The following is a 21,063-nucleotide window of genomic DNA, read 5'->3' as shown; positions in this document are numbered from 1 at the left end:
ATCTCCACTGGCAGAGGCAATATGCTTATGAATACCAGTTGCTGGAAACTGAAGGAGAGCAGAATACTCTTGTGCTGAGATTCTCTCATTGACCATTGTGGGAACAGGATGCTGGACTAGGTGGATCCTTGGCCTGATCCAGCACGGCTGTTCTTATGAGTGGGTGATGATGCCTCTTGCTTGTATGGATGAATGTATGTGTGTTTGTCTATAGCCTCCTGTGTAAAGGTAAAAGAAACATTTGTTACTCTGTCTGCTTTTGGCTCTGGACCCAATCACTACTCACATATGGTCCCTGGAAGGTGGTCCACGATGGAGTGTGGTCCTCTCTCTATTACAGAACTTAGGGAAATTGAAATCCACATTGAAGGATACTTTCTGTTGAGTTTGCCAAGGCAGACCTTGGAAGAGAGCTTCACTGACCCATATGCTGTTGCCTCCCTTTTTTCCAGGTCAGTACTGGAGACCTTCCTATTTGCAATTCTTCTGTCCACATTTACTACATTGCACTGCTTGTGTTTGCTGGGGCCAAACATCCACATGTGGCTCAGGGTGTTCAGTAAAAATGGGTAAGTTGCATGCAGTATCCTAATTTTGCTAATTTCCTCCAATAGATTTTATAAAAGCTTAAAAGAAGATATACAAAGATTAATATCAAATACAACATATCTTTTGTAACAGAAAAAGATAAAAAGCCAATCTCATTAAAAATAAAGAAAGAGAAAGGGGGGAAATAGGGCTTCTGATTCTTTGATTGTCAGCCATATAAAAAAAGTATTCAAAACATTCACGTCAAGGTAACCCCCAACTATTCTACTTTCTATAAAACAGTGTTTTCTTCAATCCTCAAACCAGATATCACAAGTTCACTTTCTTTTTCGTGCAAAAATTCCATAATGGGTTTCCAGTCATTAATAAATATCAACAATGATTTTTCTCTAAACATGTTAACTTCTCCATGTCAGCCAAGTCTATTCAGCAACCATTCCCCCATAGTAGGTAATGATAAATCTTTCCATCTTTGTGCATATAAACGTCTCACCACTGTAATCATTTAATGAAATAATCTTCCATAATCCTTTTCTAATTGTATATCCAATGGTCCTAAAAGGAAATGTTCTGGCTTCAGTTGAAATCTTTTTAAATCTTCTGTATTGTTTGTATCCAATATTTCTTAGCTTTTGTATGTGTTCACCAAGCATGGTAAAATCTCCCTTCATATTTTTCACACTTCCAGCAAAGATTTGGAATGCCTTTATACGTTCTGAATAATTTCACAGGAGTTAAATACCAATGAGCAGTTTCCTAATTTTGCATTACCACTAGTGTATTTCTCTTATATTTAGGAAACTCTACTAAATCCAATTAAATACTAAGATTAAAACAAACTGAGTGTAGCTAACATCTCTTAAACACCCAATCATTATCCTCAAAGCAATCTCGTATGATTATAACCTTCTGAAGAAAGGACCACATGTGAACGCGTGGAAAAGGCACAGCAGATTATTCACTAAGGGTGGTAGTTTAGTAAAAACAGTGTCTAAATTTATTAAAATGTCCACTGTTGGATTTTGTTGTTGTTTGGAAAACTGGAGAAATGTGGTGCATGTTAGTTTGAAAACTCATTTTGAGCAGGGATGGGGAGCTTGAAACATTTAAATAGAAATTCAAGGATTGGAATCAAACCGAAAAGTGTGAGATCAAGCTTGCTTTTCTCACAGTTTGCCTTGTTTCCTTTACGTTCTTCTGTGTGTGTATTGACGTGGATAAAAGGGAGTCCTTGCATCCCTGAAGGCCAAAACATGAAAGGACTGTAATTATTGCTAAAATTATCACATCGTTTTGGAAAGCTAGACTTACTATTGAGCTGAATCAGGCAGAACGTCACAGTCTTGCGATCAGTGATATTTCTGATAGGAACCTGCCACATACCAAGTCAGACTAGGGGTTCATCTCGCTCAGTATTGTCTTCACTAGCCGGCAGCAGCTCTCAAGGGTTTCAGACAAGGGTTTCTCCCAGCCCTGCCTTGAGATGCCAAGGATTGAACCTGGGACCATCTGCATACAAATCGGATACTTTACCGCTGAGCTACAGCCTTTCCTCCTTAGATGTGATCCATTAAGTCTGCTTCATTTTGTACCTGTGCTTATTCTATTGTTAATAGGTAAAGGGACCTCACCATTAGGTCCAGTCGTGGCCGACTCTGGGGTTGTGGCGCTCATCTCACTTTATTGGCCGAGGGAGCCAGCGTACAGCTTCTGGGTCATGTGGCCAGCATGACTAAGCCGCTTCTGGCGAACCAGAGCAGCGCACGGAAACGCCATTTACCTTCCCGCCGGAGCAATACCTATTTATCTACTTGCACTTGATGTGCTTTCGAACTGCTAGGTTGGCATGAGCAGGGACCGAGCAACAGGAGCTCACCCCGTCACGGGGATTCGAACCGCCAACCTTCTGATCGGCAAGTCCTAGGCTCTGTGGTTTAACCCACAGCGCCACCCATGTCCCTCTATTATTAATAGGGAGATGCAAACATAGACAGACCCTGTATCACTTTAGCATGGGATTTCAACCTCTCTTTCTTATTTTTAAAGTGGCAAACAGCAACAAGAAAGCAGTTCTCACCCCTACCTTTGACACTTTTGGTGAACGTTTAGCTTTATTTTCTGGATGCTGTGTGCTCTTTAAGAAAGGGGGGGGGTGGAGAGTAAATTGATGCAGTCTGAAAAGTCTATTGGGTCTGGTTATTGCCTGAATGGTTATTGCCTGGGAACTACATCTGTGCCACCTTGGGGTTCAAGATGGAAGTAAGGCAGGCTACAAATACAAGGAAATAACAGGTTATTATTTTGCTAAAGGATTCCATCTATTACATTTGAATAGGGTTTCAATATTGGCATGGAAAAGAGACTGGAAGAAATTTTTTTAGAAAAGATTGCAGACTGCTTTGGTCGCATGGCTGATCAGGTGGAAAGAGGGACTGAACACGAGCGTGCCGGGTTTTGTTGTTGATGTCCTTGTTGTTTTAAATTACACCCTGCTTAAATTGACCCCATCAGACTTTCCAGTAGCTTAGGACAAAAAATACAATAAAAACCTGTCCCCAGACAATTTGAAATCCTATCTTGCAAACCTCTTTTATCCCTCCTTCCTGAGTTCTGAAGGCCTTTGCAAAACAGGGAAGTTTTCCGTCTGAGGTGGGGGTGGGGTATGCTGCCAGTGGGCCGGATCCTTATGTCCCCACACTGTGCGTGAGCCATGTTTGACAAGTGAGCGGAGCCACCCACTTGCCAATTGCCTGATATCACAATGCCATCAGGTGGCCGGCTTTCATCCCCACACTTTGAAATCAAACTCTGCAGGCAAAGGCACAACCCACAGGATGCTGACAATCAACTCATTGTTAGGCCTTGCCAAGCCCTGGGGTGTAGCACTCTACAAAATCTGACAATCAGCTGGCTGCCGGAGTCTCTAAAAAGCCAGGCAGACAGCGCTTTGCAGGCACCACTGGTCACCTGATTGGCGGCTCCTGCCAGTCCCCTTTCAGCTTAGCAATGTCTTCATCTGCCCTACACCTAATACCGCATATGACATCACATGTAGAGAAAGTGGGCATAGCTTGCTCTCCCAGTTCAACAGGGGGGGCCCACAGGCCTGTTGCCCTGCTGCTCTAGGGCGTCAGAAAAAAATCCAGTTCACGCTGAAAATTTGCCCTAAGCGATTTCCCCCATTCCTTATTAAAATTTTGGTCTTCCTTATTTATAACTTATCTTAAAGACCATTGTAAACAGTTAAAATCGTTAGTAGGATTGGAATATCACTTGTAGTTTAATGGTGGATTCTGGACACAATGGAGATGTAAAAGATTTGGATCATCATAAAAGATGTATTAATAATAGGACTCACAAAGGAGAGCATGGAAGCCCAGGAGTTTCCTTGGAATCTTGTTTTTATTATTTATGTTTGATATGTAACTGTAAAATTTTTACCTGAAAAACCAAATAAATAATTTTTTGGAAAAAGAAAGAAAATTTGCCCTAAGCAAATTTACATGGGATAATTTTGCAGAAAATGTTCCACTTCAGAATTTTCTAGGAAACTCCCATCACTGGCTGCTTAACCTTTTCCTCCTGCTATGGATCTCCCGCCCCCAACCTCTCCTTGAAGTGCTTGCTTTGGATTGGGCAAACTGCCTGAGGAGAAGGAAAAATCTCTGTCTGCTCACACAGCTGTTGTAATAAAATCTGGAGGTTCCCCGCCGCACTACCCCGCCTGGCAGCTACATTAGAGTAATGGAAAAGTGGGGAGATATTCCCCTTGTCTCCCGCCTCACACGTGGTTTGGTCCTGTCAAAATCACTGTTAACAAGTGCTTTTGTTAACAAGTCATCTGTCATCTCAAGAAACGCTAGCAGAAGGCTCTTCTGTGACAGAAGGAGTACAACAACTGCTTTCTGATTTCTCCTTCCCCCTCCCCCCCCCCCCCAATGTTGCTATGGCTCAGCTCTGTCATTCGGCACCGCTTTTGGAAAAACCGAAGATAATGGCAAATGGTGTTATTGTGTACTTTTGGTTTGGATTGGGTAGATATGTTCAGTGACATATTATTACGCTTGAATCGTCTCTACAGAATACACTCGCTATAGTCCTCCTATAGCGGCAACAAATAGTTGTCCTTTTTATTTCACGCATCTTCAAGTAGTGACAATTGACATGTCTCCTGCTAAACAGGCGCTTGCTTTGTTCTGTTGGGGGGGTCAGTGTGTACGGTAGTTCTAGAAGGCAGTTGCAGAAATTGTGCTGTTGACCACAGTCTGGTGTGTGTGTGTGTGTTTTGATGTTCTCGCACATGAAAAATTGTGGGTTGCATCCAAGTATTGAGAGCAAAACACTGACATTCATGGGCTTAAGATAGCCCTGTCTATTAAATTCAGTGGGTCTCTACTCCAAGTATGATTTAGTTGGATACAAGCACACGTTTTTATCTGATTTAGCACTCACCACCCTAAAATGGCTCGTTCTTCACTAAACTGTAGGACTATGAGGAGTCATTAGTTTGGCAGTCTACCTGGATTATGAAGTTACAACTCTGCCAAATTCCATTCTCTGGCCATCCAGTCTGAGTCCAGTTTATGTCTGTTTCATATGAAATCTGTTCAAGTTATATCAAGCTATAACTCGGCCATCTTCCACACTTTGGCCGTCCAGCTCTGTAAAGTAAGCTCTGGTAATTTGGCCAGAAGGACAAACTCACATGGGGTGAGATGACTCTGGTAGAATCTCTCCAGGTAAGGAAAAATTGCTCGAATATTGTGTCATTTAAAATATAGGAATATTCAAATCAACACCAGAATAGTATTATAGCTATATGCCTAAAAAATAAAACTTCCCACAATGGCAAAGGCAGGCATTTTAAAAACACTTAATGTTTAGTTGGTTGCAGGACACCCATAGCAAATAACAAAGACCCTCAACTCTCCCATGGCAGAAGATACAACATATAAGTCATAGTGTGTAGCTTCTACTATCTTCAAAGTGAAGACTGCTTAGCAATAGACTTAACTATGTCTTTACAGGGAAGTTAACTGGAAATTAACTTGCAGGTATAAGGTGCTACAAGAGCGATAGGGCAGGGACCTACCTACCACTGAAAGCTCTGCGATAGGAGCTGTGTTACTAAAGGCAACCAAAAATAATACCTTGTACATGACTTGGTGCAAGGCATGCTCATGTTTCCAGCGAGTCAATACATGGTTGTGATTATTTGGTGTCTGAAAATGTTAACAAAGGGCAGCTATGTGCCGCCCAGCCCAGTCTAGGGAGATAACAAGTTAACTTACATTGTATTTCTTCCCCCCTCTGATTCTAGTGACCCCAGCTTACTCTGTTCACTGAGTCTCTTAGAACTTATTTCGGGTGAAGGTGACTTTGAGCTTCTGCCTCTCTGCCTACCTCTTTGCCCATTGCATACACAGCCCCATCTCCATTCCCTGGCCATGTTAGAGTGTGACATTAGTGAGGCTCAAGAGTCCCAGTTTGCACATAACGGTGAACTATGGTTTAAAGTTACGAGGGTGAGGATCATGTGCTGGCCCTGCCCCCCTCCAGTGCAGCTGCAAAGAAGAGCTTGGATGCTTCCGTTTCAGATTTAGATTAGATAGTTTAGTGTTATGTCCTGACCCTACACTGTCGTTAGTGAAAACAAGCAAGCTTCATAAAGTACGGTTTGAAGTTGGCTTGTTTTCTGTAACTGTAGTTAAGATTAACTATAATTTGTCCAGCTTCAGATGGCATGACAAGTTCTGGTTAGTTTAAAACAGAAGCAAAAGTGTCTGCAAAACTCTTGGCCATTCCAAAGAAGGAGGGAGGAGCAGGAACTGGAACCCAGAAATTAGTTTGTATATAATTATTATTTTTCTGTACATTTATGTAAGAGTTGGCATTATACCGAGGTAGCATTCTACTATATTAAATCTAATTATCCCAAGATATTTAGTGTTTCACTGACAGTCTTTGACTTTAACTGATTTTTGTTTTCTTTGCAAAAAAATAAAATATTTATCGGGTTGTATTCAACAAAGTCATCCCATAAACTTCCATTTCCTGTGTAACCCCTCTCTGCTCCAGTAGGTCGGGGGAGACCTCAGAACAGATTGGGTCAGGGCAGGGAGAGAAGAGGAAGGAGATGCAGGTGAAAGTCCTTGTGCTAATGGAACACCTGTTGGAGCACGACCCATTACCTTTAATTCCCACTGCCCCCTTAAAAGTCTATAATGTTTCAGTGGCAAATAATAGTTGGGGAGTGAAATGATTTTGCGGTGTTCTTTTTAATGCATTCTGAAAAACACTCAAATTGGAAACTCCCTATTAAGCATAAAAGGGCATTGGCCGGAACATGCTGAACAATCTGAATTCTCTCTTCCGCAGCCAGCAATATGGGCATTTTGTTGGAAGTCTCTAGTGGATGAACTATTCAGTCAATTGAGCATTTGGATTTGGCCTGTTGGGACGTACGCTGGTGTACTAAAGCACTCTGTCTTAATGTGCACCCACCCGCGTCATCCCAATTCAGCATGACCACCTCTTTAAGGGCAAAAATGGCGAGGTTTTCCTTAAACATTTGCACAGTTGGCGTGAACTCAGTAAGACTCCATGACTGGTGATGCTGGCACATGTTTGCAGGTGCAAAAATGGATTTGCCTGCCTCTACAGGTGATAAGCTTGGGCAGCATGGAGTGAGGAAGGGGTGGTGGTGGTGGAAGTAGATGGGCTGATTAGTCAATGACCCAGGTTTCTGTATCCGAGTACCTTTTGTCTCCTTACACTGATTTTTTATATGAAGAATTCAGGTGCTACTGGAATAAGTCTTAAGGGGAGATAACTCTAATGGATGATGGAGAGAAACTGGGGTTTTTCCTCATAGGAAGCTGCCTTATGCCATATGCCAAGTCATCTTTGGCCAGTCTAGCTTACTCTGCATAATCTGACTGGCAGTGGTTCTTCAGGGTTTCAGCAAGGAGTCTTTCCTACCACTATCTAGAGATGCCAAAGATTGACCCAGCGATGTTTAGCCTGCCGTGTATGTGCTCTGCATCTGAGTTCTAACTCTTCTAATTCTTACTCTTTTATGGGATGATATTTATGGGATATAGAAGAGTGACTAGTGGGGTGCCACAGGGTTCTGTCTTGGGCCCGGTCTTATTCAACATCTTTATCAACGACTTGGATGATGGACTCAAGGGCATCCTGATCAAATTTGCAGATGACACCAAACTGGGAGGGGTGGCTAACACCCCAGAGGACAGGATCACACTTCAAAACGACCTTGACAGATTAGAGAACTGGGCCAAAACAAACAAGATGAATTTTAACAGGGAGAAATGTAAAGTATTGCACTTGGGCAAAAAAATTGAGAGGCACAAATACAAGATGGGTGACACCTGGCTTGAGAGCAGTACATGTGAAAAGGATCTAGGAGTCTTGGTTGACCACAAACTTGACATGAGCCAACAGTGTGACGCGGCAGCTAAAAAAGCCAATGCAATTCTGGGCTGCATCAATAGGAGTATAGCATCTAGATCAAGGGAAGTAATAGTGCCAATGTATTCTGCTCTGGTCAGACCTCACCTGGAGTACTGTGTTCAGTTCTGGGCACCACAGTTCAAGAAGGACACTGACAAACTGGAACGTGTCCAGAGGAGGGCAACCAAAATGGTCAAAGGCCTGGAAACGATGCCTTATGAGGAACGGCTAAGGGAGCTGGGCATGTTTAGCCTGGAGAAGAGGAGGTTAAGGGGTGATATGATAGCCATGTTCAAATATATAAAAGGATGTCACATAGAGGAGGGAGAAAGGTTGTTTTCTGCTGCTCCAGAGAAGCGGACACGGAGCAATGGATCCAAACTACAAGAAAGAAGATTCCACCTAAACTTTAGGAAGAACTTCCTGACAGTAAGAGCTGTTTGACAGTGGAATTTGCTGCCAAGGAGTGTGGTGGAGTCTCCTTCTTTGGAGGTCTTTAAGCTGAGGCTTGACAACCATATGTCAGGAGTGCTCTGATGGTGTTTCCTGCTTGGCAGGGGGTTGGACTCGATGGCCCTTGTGGTCTCTTCCAACTCTATGATTCTATGATTCTATGAAAGCAGAGGGAAAACCAACGGTGGTGGGGTATGTACTAAGTACCTGTGTTGTGGAGTCAGACCCTACTGTTGTCTTAGGTAAGATACTTCCTTCACCAGTGTTGAAGCAATGATTCTTCAACATCAACTTCATTGGACTGGTCATATTGTGCAGATGCCTGATGATCGTCTTCCAAAGCAATTACTCTATTCCAAACTTAAAAATGGAAAGCGTAATGCTGGTGGTCAACAAAAGAGGTTCAAAGACTCTCTCAAGGCAAATCTAAAAAAATGTAGTATAAACACCGACAACTGGGAAACACTGGCCTGCGTGCGCTCCAGTTGGAGAACAGCCTTTACCAAAGGTGTCATGAGCTTTGAAGACACTCGAACTCAGGACGAAAGGGAGAAACGTGCTAGGAGGAAGGCACGCTTGGCAAATCCACACCGTGATCAACTCCCGCTTGGAAATCTATGTCCCCACTGTGGAAGGACGTGCGGATCCAGAATTGGCCTCCACAGTCACTTACGGACTCATTGTTAAAACCGTGTTTATGGAAGACAGTCTTACTCGACTACGAGTGATCGCCAAAGACTTCCTTCCATCTGGTCCAGCTTTCTGCTTCCAACGTTAGCTATTCAAGCAGTGACCGAAGGCGATTTCACTTCCCCTGTGGTTTGTCCAAGAGCACCTCTCGTTGAGAGGTATGCTGCCTTTGAATCTGGAGCTTCCATTTCTCTATCATGGGGAACGTACAGTCAGAAGGGACCTCAGGGGTCCTCTCGTCCAACCCCCTGCAGTGGAGGAATCGCAGCTAAGAATGGACAGAGCAGGTAGGAAGAGCTGCCTGCTATCAGGGTGGAGCTGAGAGAAGTATTATGGCAGGGATCCCCAAAGGGGATTACTGACTCTGTCATTTGCCATGCTGGCTGGTGGATGTTGCTGTCCCAATAGTGTCTGCAGGGCACCATGTTGGCACAAGTGTGGGGGTGGTTTGGTAGTGTAGAAGGGACATTTTGCACACATACTCCATGTCATCGGAGTCGCCAGCTGTCCCAGGGAACTCAAACGTTTAAAACCCCCTTTTTTTTGCAGGGGGTGCATGGAGTGTGCGCAGAGAATGCTAAGAGTTTTCATTGTTTGGTGCAGTCTTTCTGAGTGTGTTGTGCATGCACACAAAGAGAATTATATATAAATAAGCCACATCCTGTGCTTTAAATAATTGCTCCTCACGGCTCCTGTCTCCTGTAGTTCTGTCTGCGAGGAACAAGACGCCTTCAGCTCGCCACTCCTGGACTTTGCTTTGCGCTCTGACATCTCTGTATTGTAACCGGTGTCACTAAGCTAATGGCCAGCTGTCACAAGCCCAGAGTGGGGAAGAAATGCTGCGAAGAGATTGTCAGGGCTGATGGAGGCAGGAGAGGAAACCTCTTTGGAAAACTGCTCAAGCATTGTTGGCGAAAATAGCAGGCTGCACAAAAAGCCCTTGTCTTACATACAATTGCCGATTTTGTTACTGCTGCTGTTTGAATCCTTCTTTGCCTTTCTCACCTCTTACCTCCCTCCAACCCCCTGCCCGGGCTAGCTGCTTACTTTTTTTGTTTTGTTTTATAATTATTTATTTTTATCTTTTTTAAAAAAGGAATACAGCAAAGAAAAGGCACAGCTGCTCCAACCCCATTTAAAGAAACCCCCCCTTTCCCCATGGTGACCCAGGCGGCATGACTCAAGGCAATAAACGCTTACCTAGCAGGCAGTCTTATGGTGGGTTGCACTAGGATGAGCGGTTTAGGAGGCAGTGAATCTCTGGCTCAGCCTGCTGATTCCCAACTCATCCGGTGTTAAGTCCCCAACCCCGTCTTGGTCAAAGATAAGGCTGCGTAACCTTCTCATCCTGACTCAGCTGTGACTCAGTCGGCTTAGCTCAGACATAGGCCAACTCCGGCCCTCCAGATGTTTGGGACTACAATTCCCATCATCCCTAACTAACATGTCCAGTGGTCAGGGGTGATGGGAATTGTAGTCCCAAACATCTGGAGGGCCGGAGTTTGCCTATGCCTGGCTTAGCTGAAGCTAGCTGAACCATTGTTGACCATTGTTGATCGTCAAATTTCCAACCCTTCGTCTCCCTCCTGTGCCTTTTAAAATCCCAGTAAGTCTCCCCTGTCCCAATTCAGCAATATTGTGTGGAGGTGAGAGACTATGCTCAGCGCTTGCCTTGCGTTTCTATTTAGTTGCATCGTTGATGCCAGGTGTGCTTGTGCAGACTAGTCTGGGATCCTAAATCTGTACTATCTCTTGCTTCTCTGTGAGATGTATTTCTTTCTTCCTTTCTCTTTTTTTTTGTCCTTGGGGTCTTTTGTAGTATTTCTTTGCCTCCTTGTAATTATGGTCTAGTTTGCAGTGAAGTGGTAAATCTGTGTCTGGGCTCCATCCCTCCAGACTGCAGGGGAGGACTTGCATGACTGGCTGCTCCTTGAGCCAAAAGAAAAATGAAAAAATGAGAAAAGTGGAGTGCTTGCCCTTGCTTCTCCTTGGCATGTGGAATGGGCACAGCTCGGTAGCAGTGTCTCCTTTGCATGAAGATGGTCTTGGGGTCAATTCCTGGCGTCTCCAGATAAGACTGGGAATGTCTGCACTCTGAAACCCTGGAGAGTTGTTTCCTCTCAGCCCAGACAGTACCAATCAGGGGTCTGACTCTGCATATGACAGCTTCCTAGGGCCAGCTTTTCAACATAACTTTTTTGTTCTTGAAATTCATTCTGATTGTGCAGATAAAATATAACAGACAGAATTCTACAGGATGTGTTGCTGGTGTGTGAAAACAGTTCAGATCCAATGATCTCCAGGTGGTGGAGACATCAGGTGCCATCCAGATTCTTGGGCATTTTCACTTGGTTGCAAGCGACCGACAGACAGGTGCAAAATGCTCCTGGCAAATTTTAATGCTGTTCCCGGGGAACTGGTGAGGGGAATAGTCTTTGTCCATGGAGTTTTCTTGGCAGGGATACTGGAGTGGCATTGCCGGTTCCTGCTCCAGGTGGATCACGTTTGGTCAAAACTCTCCACTATGAGCTGTCCATCTTGGGTAGCCTTGCACGGCATAGCTCATAGCTTCTCTGAGTTAAGGAGAAGGGGACAACAGAGGACGAGATGGTTGGACAGTGTTCTCAAAGCTACCAGCATGAGTTTGACCAAACTGTGGGAGGCAGTGGAAGACAGGAGTGCCTGGCGTGCTCTGGTCCGTGGGGTCACGAAGAGTCGGACACGACTAAACAACTAAACAACAACGAGGGGGATAGTTGTCTCCAAACAATCCTTGGCACCCTTAACAAACGGCAGCTTCCATATTTCTTTGGGAGAAAGCCACAGCTGTCTGAAGTGGCATCTTAGTGCTTTAAATGTATGGCGTAAATGTGGCCTTAGACGCGGTAGTTAGGATTTGGATGCACCACTGATATCTACGGAGTCACATTTTGTGGTGTCTTCATTGCTGTTAAATCCCAGGTTATTCTCCCTCTTTTGCTGCAGAAGACTTTCCTTAGTGTGCCGGGTGATTCACAATGACTTCAGGATTTCTTTCCTGAGTGGCAATTGCTAATTCAGAGGCTAAAACTTGGGGTGGGGAATCTGTGTATGTATTTTGTGTGTCTTCCCCCCGCCCCATTACCACCTGGAGTATCATCTGCTGTTTCTTTGCCCACACTCTGAGTTATGAAAGCTTTCTGCAGCTCCTCGCAATCTGTTGTGGATTTTTAGCCGTTGTGATTTGTTTCTGTGTCATCTGCACATTTAGCTGCCTTGACACTTTTTTGCAGCTCGGATCCTCAGACTGTTGTTGCTAGTTCTCTCCATTATAGAAATTGACTATATGTAACACAGAGAGAGAGAGAGGGGGGGGGGGAGAGAGAGAGAGAGAGAGAGAGAGAGAGAGAGAGAGAGAGAGAGAGAATGTGCTTTGGCCAGTTGTCTAGTCATGAAAAAGGTGCATAAACCTAAGCAAGCAATAAGTATTTCAGGACCTGAGCTATAAATGCTGCAAGGCTTTTGCAGTGTACGTCTGACGTATAAAAAAAATAACAATGAGGTATTTTGCTTAGGTTGCTTCTCTCTTCCTTGGCCAAAGTCAGTTGTTAGCGCAGATACCATGTCTAAGCAAAGCCTCTAATGCGATAAATTCAGCTACAGACTAAGCAGGAGATATTCTCTTGCCGTCTGCGCAGAAGTGTTTGTTTATGCCGGAGCTGATTTTGCAGGCGCCACTGTACTTAAGGAATTTGAAATGTTATTCTAGCCTGGTGATTCGGGCTTATTTTGTGCCTGCCGTGAATGCTTTTGAGCTAGGAGAAAAGTTGGATGTTCCCTCTTTCTGTGCATATAGCCTGGGTAATAATGTTGCAACCAGATGGCAAAGTGTCTGTAAACACTGAGTGCTGAAGGCTCCAACGATGCCCTTTCTGTGACAGCTAAGAGTCATTGTGGTTACTTTTATTTACTACTTTAAAATTGGTACAAGCTGGATTAAAGAGCCTTCTAAGGATATCTATCGCCCTGTGTTTTCAGACATAGGAACATAGGAAGTTGCCTTATACCTAGTCAGACTATTGATCCAACTAGCTCAATATCGTCTTCACTGGCTGTCAGTAGGTCTCCAGGGTTTTGGACATTTTCATCCCCAACCCGCAGATGCTCAGGATTGAGCCAGGCTGATGCTCTGCTTCTGAGCTATGGCCCTCCCCCAAATTGGTATCTGCAGTCCACGGTTTACGGTGTTCCCTAAGAGATGTGTCCAAAACATTGGCTGTCTAAAGTGCAGCTCATTCCCTATGTTACATTTCTGTGTGCCTACACATGTGCACTCATCTGTGAATTATGTGCTTAAAAATAAAATGTTTCCTTCCCATTTCTTGCAAAATGCCCATAGTTGGAAACAGCTATACAGTGGTATCTCAGGTTACATACGCTACAGGTTACATACGCTTCAGGTTACAGACTCTGCTAACCCAGAAATAGTGCTTCAGGTTAAGAACTTTGCTTCAGGATGAGAACAGAAATCGTGCTCCAGCGGCAGCAGGAGGCCCCATTAGCTAAAGTGGTGCTTCAGGTTAAGAACAGTTTCAGGTTAAGAACGGACCTCTGGAATGAATTAAGTACTTAACCCGAGGTACCACTGTGTGTGTGTGTGTGTGTGTGTGTGTGTGTGTGTGTGTGTGTATATATATATATATATATATATATATATAAAACCATGCATGATTGAAAACAATATTATACCAAAATGAACAGGAACAGTAAATAAAACCTCTGGAGCTGCAGTCAAGCATCGGTCAGCAGTTAAAGAAACACAAGTTAACTCTTTATTCAAGGAACCAAAACAATGCAGGCCTAGTGATCCCATCAACTCTTCCCAGTAGGTCTTGCTCCAACAAGGCAGTTGCGAGGACTGAAGTTCCCCATCTTCCCACTACAGTGGTACCTCGGGTTAAGAACTTAATTTGTTCTGGAGGTCCGTTCTTAACCTGAAGACCACTTTAGCTAATGGGGCTTCCCACTGCTGCCGTGCCGCTGCTGCACGATTTCTGTTCTCATCCTGAAGCAAAGTTCTTAACCCAAGGTACTATTTTTGGGTTAGCTGAGTCTGTAACCTGAAGCATCTGTAACCCGAGGTACCACTGTACTTCCTAAGACTCCTCCTCTCCAGGGTCTTTCCCAAGCAGTCGCAAACTGCGCCTGCACACAACCTCCCTCTGCTCTGCCCTCTTCATTTCTCTGCGTGTTCTAGGAGACCAGGAAAAAAGGGAGCTGGTCGCAGCAGCAGGAGGAGACTTCATGGCTTTTTTGGCAGCCGGCCTCTCTGTCTTCTGGCCCTCCTCCTCTTCTGCCTCAGAGTCTGAACTGCCCTCTGCCACCGTCTCTTCCTGCTCACCAAACCCTGTTCCCTTTTCTGCTTCCGACACCACCTCCTTCCAGTCTCCTCCCTCCTCTCCCTCTGGCCACTCATGGCCATCCCACCACCAGTCTCCGGGCTCTGAGCCATCTTTCCCTGGGGGTTCCCTTGGGGGGTTCCCCAGCAGGTGCCTCCCACCGTTCCTCTGCACCCAAGCAAATCCATGCCAGGAACTGAGGGAGCTAAGGGGGGAAATGATCAAGAACTGCAGAAACCATAGGCCAGCCAGAACCCAAAAGTTTTTAACCAGCAGGGAGGGGTCCAAATGGGGGCACGCAGTTCGATGGATCGAGGGCCACGACAGGGAAAGCTGTTTCATGTGTTCCCACCACCCACACTTCAGTGTGCAATGTGCAAAAGAGCTTTGCCAACTGATTGGAGATAATCGGCAGGATGTTTCGGGGGCACTGGTCCATTTTTGCAAATTTTCCGGCTCCAGGTGCAAGGATAGAAGAGTGCATTGCATTTCCATATGTCAAGCAGGGATGGAGAATTCTGTGACTCTCCAGCTGCTGTTGGACTCTTAACTCCCATTGGCTCTGCTGACTGAGCCTGATGGGAGGTGGAGTCCGCCAACATGTGGATGCTCACAGGATCCTGCTGTCAAGCAAAGAGAGGGCGCAGAATGTCACTTTACAATGGGATGCCATTGCACGAGACACCATGCACCTTTGTCAGCGCCATCTAGATAGCTGACAACTTGCAAACTTTCTCTCATCCCCCCCCCCAATCCTATGGTTACATAAGCAGCAATTTTCTCAGCGGGGGCAGAAAGAAACCAAACCAATTTTAAGTGAAATCCTATTCCCGATGTAAGTAAACGTAAATCTCATCAGACTCGTGTGGATAGACATCTGGGTCTAGCTCCAGGAAGTGGCAGTCCCTTGTGGTTCTTGCACATAAGTCTCTATCAGGACTTGGACGACAACAATGCAAGGATCTTGATTTACATCTAATTAAATGTCAACAATTTGAATTAGATTTCCCTCCAATGTGACTAGAATTCCTCAGCCAGGAGCCTTTGATACCCCGCTGAACTTAATTAAAAAGCTTGCACAGTGGGGGGAATGGCAGCATGTGAATAGTGAATCACGAGGGTTCGGAAAAGCCCCTGGTGCCACACGGAGTCCCAGAAGGGTACCAGTGCTGGTGAAATTTTATTGTTACTTTGCTGAAAGGGGTGAGGCTTTGCCCCCATTGATTTGATCTGCAGTTCTCTCAGCTCACATCCCACGATGCAGAGTTGCCCCTGGGCTGTTTCAGCTGTGAGGCTTTCTGGACTCTAACCATCTGATGAGTTTCTGCACTGCTTTGCAGGTGAGGCAGAGGCAAATGTGCTCAGCCAATATTTATGTATTTTTAAAACCTATATCCCACTTTTCACCACCTGGGTCTCAAAGCACCTTACAACAGCCCCTCCAAGTGTCCCTGTACTCCAGGGACAGTCACAGATTTACAGAAGCCATTCCGGTTTCTGATTTGATTCCAGAATGTCCCATTTTTCCTTAGGACTTCCCTATTTTCATCAGGGAAATGTTGGAGGGTATGGAGTTATGTGACCCCCTGAGTCAAGGAGATCAGTAACTATGCAACCTTTAGAAAACATCCGAAGGCAGCCCTGTGTAGGAAGTTCTAAAAATGTTTTATTATGTTTTTATATATGTTGGAAGCTGCGCAGAGCGACTGGGGCAACCCAATCTGATGGGCGGTGTATAAATAATAAAATTACTTTTTATTATGGAATTGGACGTCCCTGTTTTCATCGGAGGAATGTTGGAGTGTATGCTTACAACATTAGGCATATACAGTACAGTCATACCTTGGAAGTCGAATGGAATCCATTCTGGAAGTCCATTCGAGTTCCAAAACATTCAGAAACCAAAGCATGGCTTGTGATTCGCTGTGGGAAGCACCTGCAGCCAATCGGAAGCCCTATCGGACGTTTGGCTTCCAAAATAATGTTTGAAAACCGGAACACTCAATTCCTGTTTTAGATCGTTCGGGAGCCGGAACGTTCAACTCCCAAGGCACTTGGAAGCCGAGGTATGACTGTATACAAACTATTTTAAGCAGAAATTAAACATCGGAAATTTAAATAAAGAACTTCGGTGGTAATATTAAAGCCACTGATCTCCGTAGGTATTAGCAATGTTGCGGTTACAACCCTCAGTAGCTATATAAATCAACATTAACCAAGTAAAACTGTAGGCAAAGCATATGTTCCAAATGCCTCTCAAAATGGCAGTGTTTTCATAAGCTGCTTTTAACGCAGTAAAGATACAGCCTGATGGGCCTTGAGAAAGAGAGCGAAATCCACAGTGTTGAGAGCACTGCTGAGAAGATAATCACTAAATGATTCCCCCCTTGGGCAAAGGATCCTTTAAGAAGTTCTACTGTGATTACTTTTATAATCAGGAAGACACTCACAGTATTCTTTAGTTATGTAGGATCCAAACCATGTCTGGCTTTAAAAGGAATTCACTTTAAACCCCATGGCTTGACATATGAGAGGGACCACTGGTAGTGTGTAAATCGAGTGCGACTTTTATTATTTTTTAGTACGTACGCCTGCAGTTTTGCAGCTTGACCCTGTACATTTCACTTAGCTGGTGGGACCTGCTTCCTAGTAAACATGTTTACTAGGATAGCACACTCGGACAGCTCAGCTGGTACAGCATGAGACTCTATCTCTGGGTGATACTTTTGTGCCCCACATTGGACGAACAGATTCCTGCACTGCAGGGGGTTGAACTAGATGACCCACAGGAACCCTTCCGTCTCTACAATTCTGCGATCCTGTCTTTGGGATTTGTGGGACTCTGGTGGCGCTGTGGGTTAAACCACAGAGCCTAGGGCTTGCCGATCAGAAGGTTGGCAGTTCGAATCCCTGTGACGGGGTGAGCTCCCGTTGCTCGATCCCTGCTCCTGCCAACCTAGCAGTTCAAAAGCACCTCAAAGTGCAAGTAGATAAATAGGTACCACTCCAGCGGGAAGGTAAACGGCATTTCCGTGCGCTGCTCTGGTTCGCCAGAAGCGGCTTAGTCATGCTGGCCACATGACCTGGAAGCTGTGCACCGGCTCCCTTGGCCCCAGAGTCATCTGCAACTGGACCTAATGGTCAGGGGTCCCTTTACCTTTATCTTTGGGATTGCAGCCTTTGCTAGACAGGTCCATTGTTGCGAATCATAGAATTGGAGAGTTGGAAGGGACCCCATGGGTCATCTAGCTGAACCCCTTGCAATGCAGGAATCTCAACTAAAGCTTCCATGACGGATGGCCGTCAAACTTCTGCTTAAAAACCTCCGAGGAAGGAGAGTTTGCAACCTCCCGAGGGAGTGTGTTTCACTGCCGGACAGCTCTTACTGCCAGAAAGTTTTTCCAGGTGTTTATTTGGAATCTCCTTTCCTGTAACATGACACTGTTGGTTTGGGTCCTACCCTCCGGAGCAGGAGGAACCAGCTTGCTCTATCTCCCACGCAACAGCCCTTTAGATATTTGGGTATCGTATCTCCTCTCAGTTTCCTCTTCCCCAGGATAATGCATGCATCCCCCCCCCTAAAGTTACTGAGCTTTTTTTTACATTTCTCCCCCAGGGCAATGTCCATCTGGGATAGCAGTCTACAGATTACCGCGATGTGCAGCGTGGTGGGGGCGTGGCTTGGAGCATTTCCTATTCCACTGGATTGGGATCGGCCGTGGCAGGTTGGTTTCTACATCTTATATGTGAATGAACGTTGGCCGATCAGACCTCTAAGTCTTCTGTGCTGTTTCCAAGAGCAGCCGTACCCCCTTTGAGAAACTTGGAAGCAGGGCATAAAGGTGGCGGCCTTCCCTGTTGCTGTTCCTCAAGCCCCTGGTGTATTCTGTCCCTGAACCTGGAGATTTACCTCTTTTGGAAAAATGGTCATTGATAGACTTATCCTCCAGGTTGCTTTGTTAATGGTCCAGGAATGTTATTGTTGGAATTCAGTCCACGTGACCTCTCAGCACTGCTCCCATGATGTCTCAGGGGAAGCCACGTGTTTTTTCTGCCATCTGAGAACGTGGCCTGCACTGCTGCAGCTTCCCCCCATTAAAAGTACTTAACAAAATGCATCTGGAGCAGGCTATTGGCGCCAAATTGATCTGCAAAAGTGGCGTGGCCAAGCCCTGTGCCCGAAAACAATACTTTGCAGTTTTCGAAAAAGCAGAGCCCTGGCAAGCTTTGCTGCCAGTGAGGAAAATGTGACGCTTGCAGGAAAGCTGTAAATGCAGCTGGCTGAGCAGCTACTGGCAATTGATGCCATTTTCAGAGTTGCATAACCCCTGCAGGTCAGTTCAAGAGCTTTCTGACTTTAAAACCAATCTAAAGCGGTTTCTTTCTCCTTTCGCAAGCGGAGGGGGGAGGGAATAGTCCGTGAAAATGGATGAACCTGTTCTCCCAGCTCCAACCACAGGGAGGGAATTTATTTTAACCATATTGCAACTTAGATCTCTTAGTGGCATTAACACAGACTTTATTTCAGATTAAAATAAACCTGAGCTGATTCTAATGTCTCCCTTTCTATGAATACACAAGCACAGTGAGCGCGTGCGCACGCACACACACACACACACACACACCCTTACCCTTCCAAGTGTAAAGGGCACACACAAGTATCTTTAGAAAATTCCAAAGTAGCTAGTAGAGAAGGATTGGGTTACTGCTTTCAAGTCTTTTAAAGAGGCCCAGGTCTAATTCTACACCCCACACTCTTCACCCTTGCTAGGGTGCATGTACATGGGGCCGTGTGCATCTAAATACAAAGCAAACTGGGAATCAGCTGATGGGCAGGAAGCAGGACCTGGAATGGACACTAAGCCTGGTCTGCAAGCAGAAGGGGTGGCAATCGGGTGGCACAGTCTGCACAGCATTTGGGCTGAACTATAAGAAGCCTTTCTGCTGCTGATGGAGAGCTTCAAAGAGAAGTAGATGGGAGGCTCCTTAGGGATCTCGGAAGCAGTCTCCAGAGAGCTAAACCTGTTAGTCCATTGCAGCAAGAACAATTGTGATGACTGCGTTCAGCCTCCTCCAGACGTCTCCAAATGCCAGCTGCTGACAGTCACAAGTAGAGAGAGTGTTCTTGGACCCAGGTCCTGCTCGCAGGCTTCCCGCAAGCATCTGGTCCATCGCTGAACTCAGTAGGCCTTTGGCTTGATCCAGCAGGGCTCTTGCGAGTCTTGCGGCATTTGAAAGGAGGAATCCCCAAGGGTCATCTAGTCCAACCCCTTGCAATGCAGGAATCTCAACTAAAGCATCCATGGCAGATGGCCATCCAACTTCTGATTAAAAACCTCTAAGGAAGGAGAGTCCACAACCTCCCAAGGGAGACCGTTCCACTGTCGCAAACAGCTCTTACTGTCAGAAAGTTCTTCCTGATGTTTAGTCGGAATCTCCTTTCTCGTAACATGAAGTCGTGGGTTTAAGACCACTTTGTGTACTTGACAAAGAGGGGTTTAGTCCATGAAAGATTATGCCCCAATAAATAGGTTAGTCTTTGAGGTCCTGCAAAATTCTTTGCTGTTTTAGGAAATTGCATGGCACTTATATTTTCCTAGGGATGCGGGTGGTGCTGTGTGTTAAACCACAGAACCTAGGACTTGCCGATCAGAAGGTCCATGGTTTGAATTCACACAAGGGGTGAGCTCCTGTTGCTCGGTCCCTGCTCCTGCCCACCTAGCAGTTCGAAAGCACGTCAAAGTGCAAGTAGATAAATAGGTACCGCTCCGGCGGGAAGGTAAACAGCGTTTCTGTGTGCTGCTCTGGTTCACCAAAAGTGGCTTAGTCATGCTGGCCACATGACCCGGAAGCTGTACGCCGGCTCCCTCGGCCAATAAAGCGAGATGAGCGCTGCAACCCCAGAGTCAGCCACGACTGGACCTAATGGTCAGGGGTCCCTTTACCTTTATATTTTCCTATAAGACCAGCTCCCTCTCCCCCACCTCCCCAAGCTTTTGGAAGGGGCTGCACTGGTTCCCAACACGTTGAATCGCTCCATATTCATCACTACCAAAACCAATTCTGGTTTCTTCCCCGCATGCAGTTGTAACGTGGGCTCTGTCCACAAAATCATATTCCATAACAGCATTTCTTAGTCTTGAAGGAGCCACATCACTCTCTGCTGGTTTTGCTACAGCAGACCCAACACGGCTCCCCCTGAGAAAGTTATTGCTTTGTTTTCTTTATTATCCTCTTTTATAGGGGAAATGGAAAGAATGTCTTCTTTTTTTACGATGCAAAAGCAGCTTGTAAATGGGCATTCATCTTGGTATTGTACTAGACCAAGGCGATGCAATAGATGGGGAGCCACTGGAGTGGAAAATTTTATTGGGAAAAGCCAAACTTGTATCAATGACAGACTTTCAGAACTCAAAAGAAATACTGGTTGCAGAAGTTTGCCTTCTTGGGAGATCTGAGGCTTCCCAAAAATACGTTGCTTGTGAATCAAGAGAGAAGTGTGAGGACATTTGGAGATACC

The 21,063-nt window shown here is 45.4% G+C and overlaps 1 protein-coding gene across 3 annotated transcripts in view; it reads left to right on the top strand.

Annotated features, from left to right (window-relative positions):
• PIGF (phosphatidylinositol glycan anchor biosynthesis class F) overlaps positions 1-21,063 on the top strand; it is a 36,824-nt gene that overhangs the window by 4,969 nt on the left and 10,792 nt on the right. For all 3 annotated transcript variants that reach the window (XM_053383382.1, XM_053383383.1, XM_053383384.1), the window contains exons 4-5: positions 453-569; positions 18,160-18,268. In XM_053383382.1, the coding sequence (XP_053239357.1) occupies positions 453-569; positions 18,160-18,268 (226 nt within the window). The remainder of the gene's footprint in view (positions 1-452; positions 570-18,159; positions 18,269-21,063) is intronic.

The sequence above is a fragment of the Podarcis raffonei genome, chromosome 3, assembly GCF_027172205.1.
Source record: "Podarcis raffonei isolate rPodRaf1 chromosome 3, rPodRaf1.pri, whole genome shotgun sequence".
NCBI lineage: Eukaryota > Metazoa > Chordata > Lepidosauria > Squamata > Lacertidae > Podarcis > Podarcis raffonei.
This window is presented reverse-complemented; position numbering and strand designations above follow the sequence as displayed.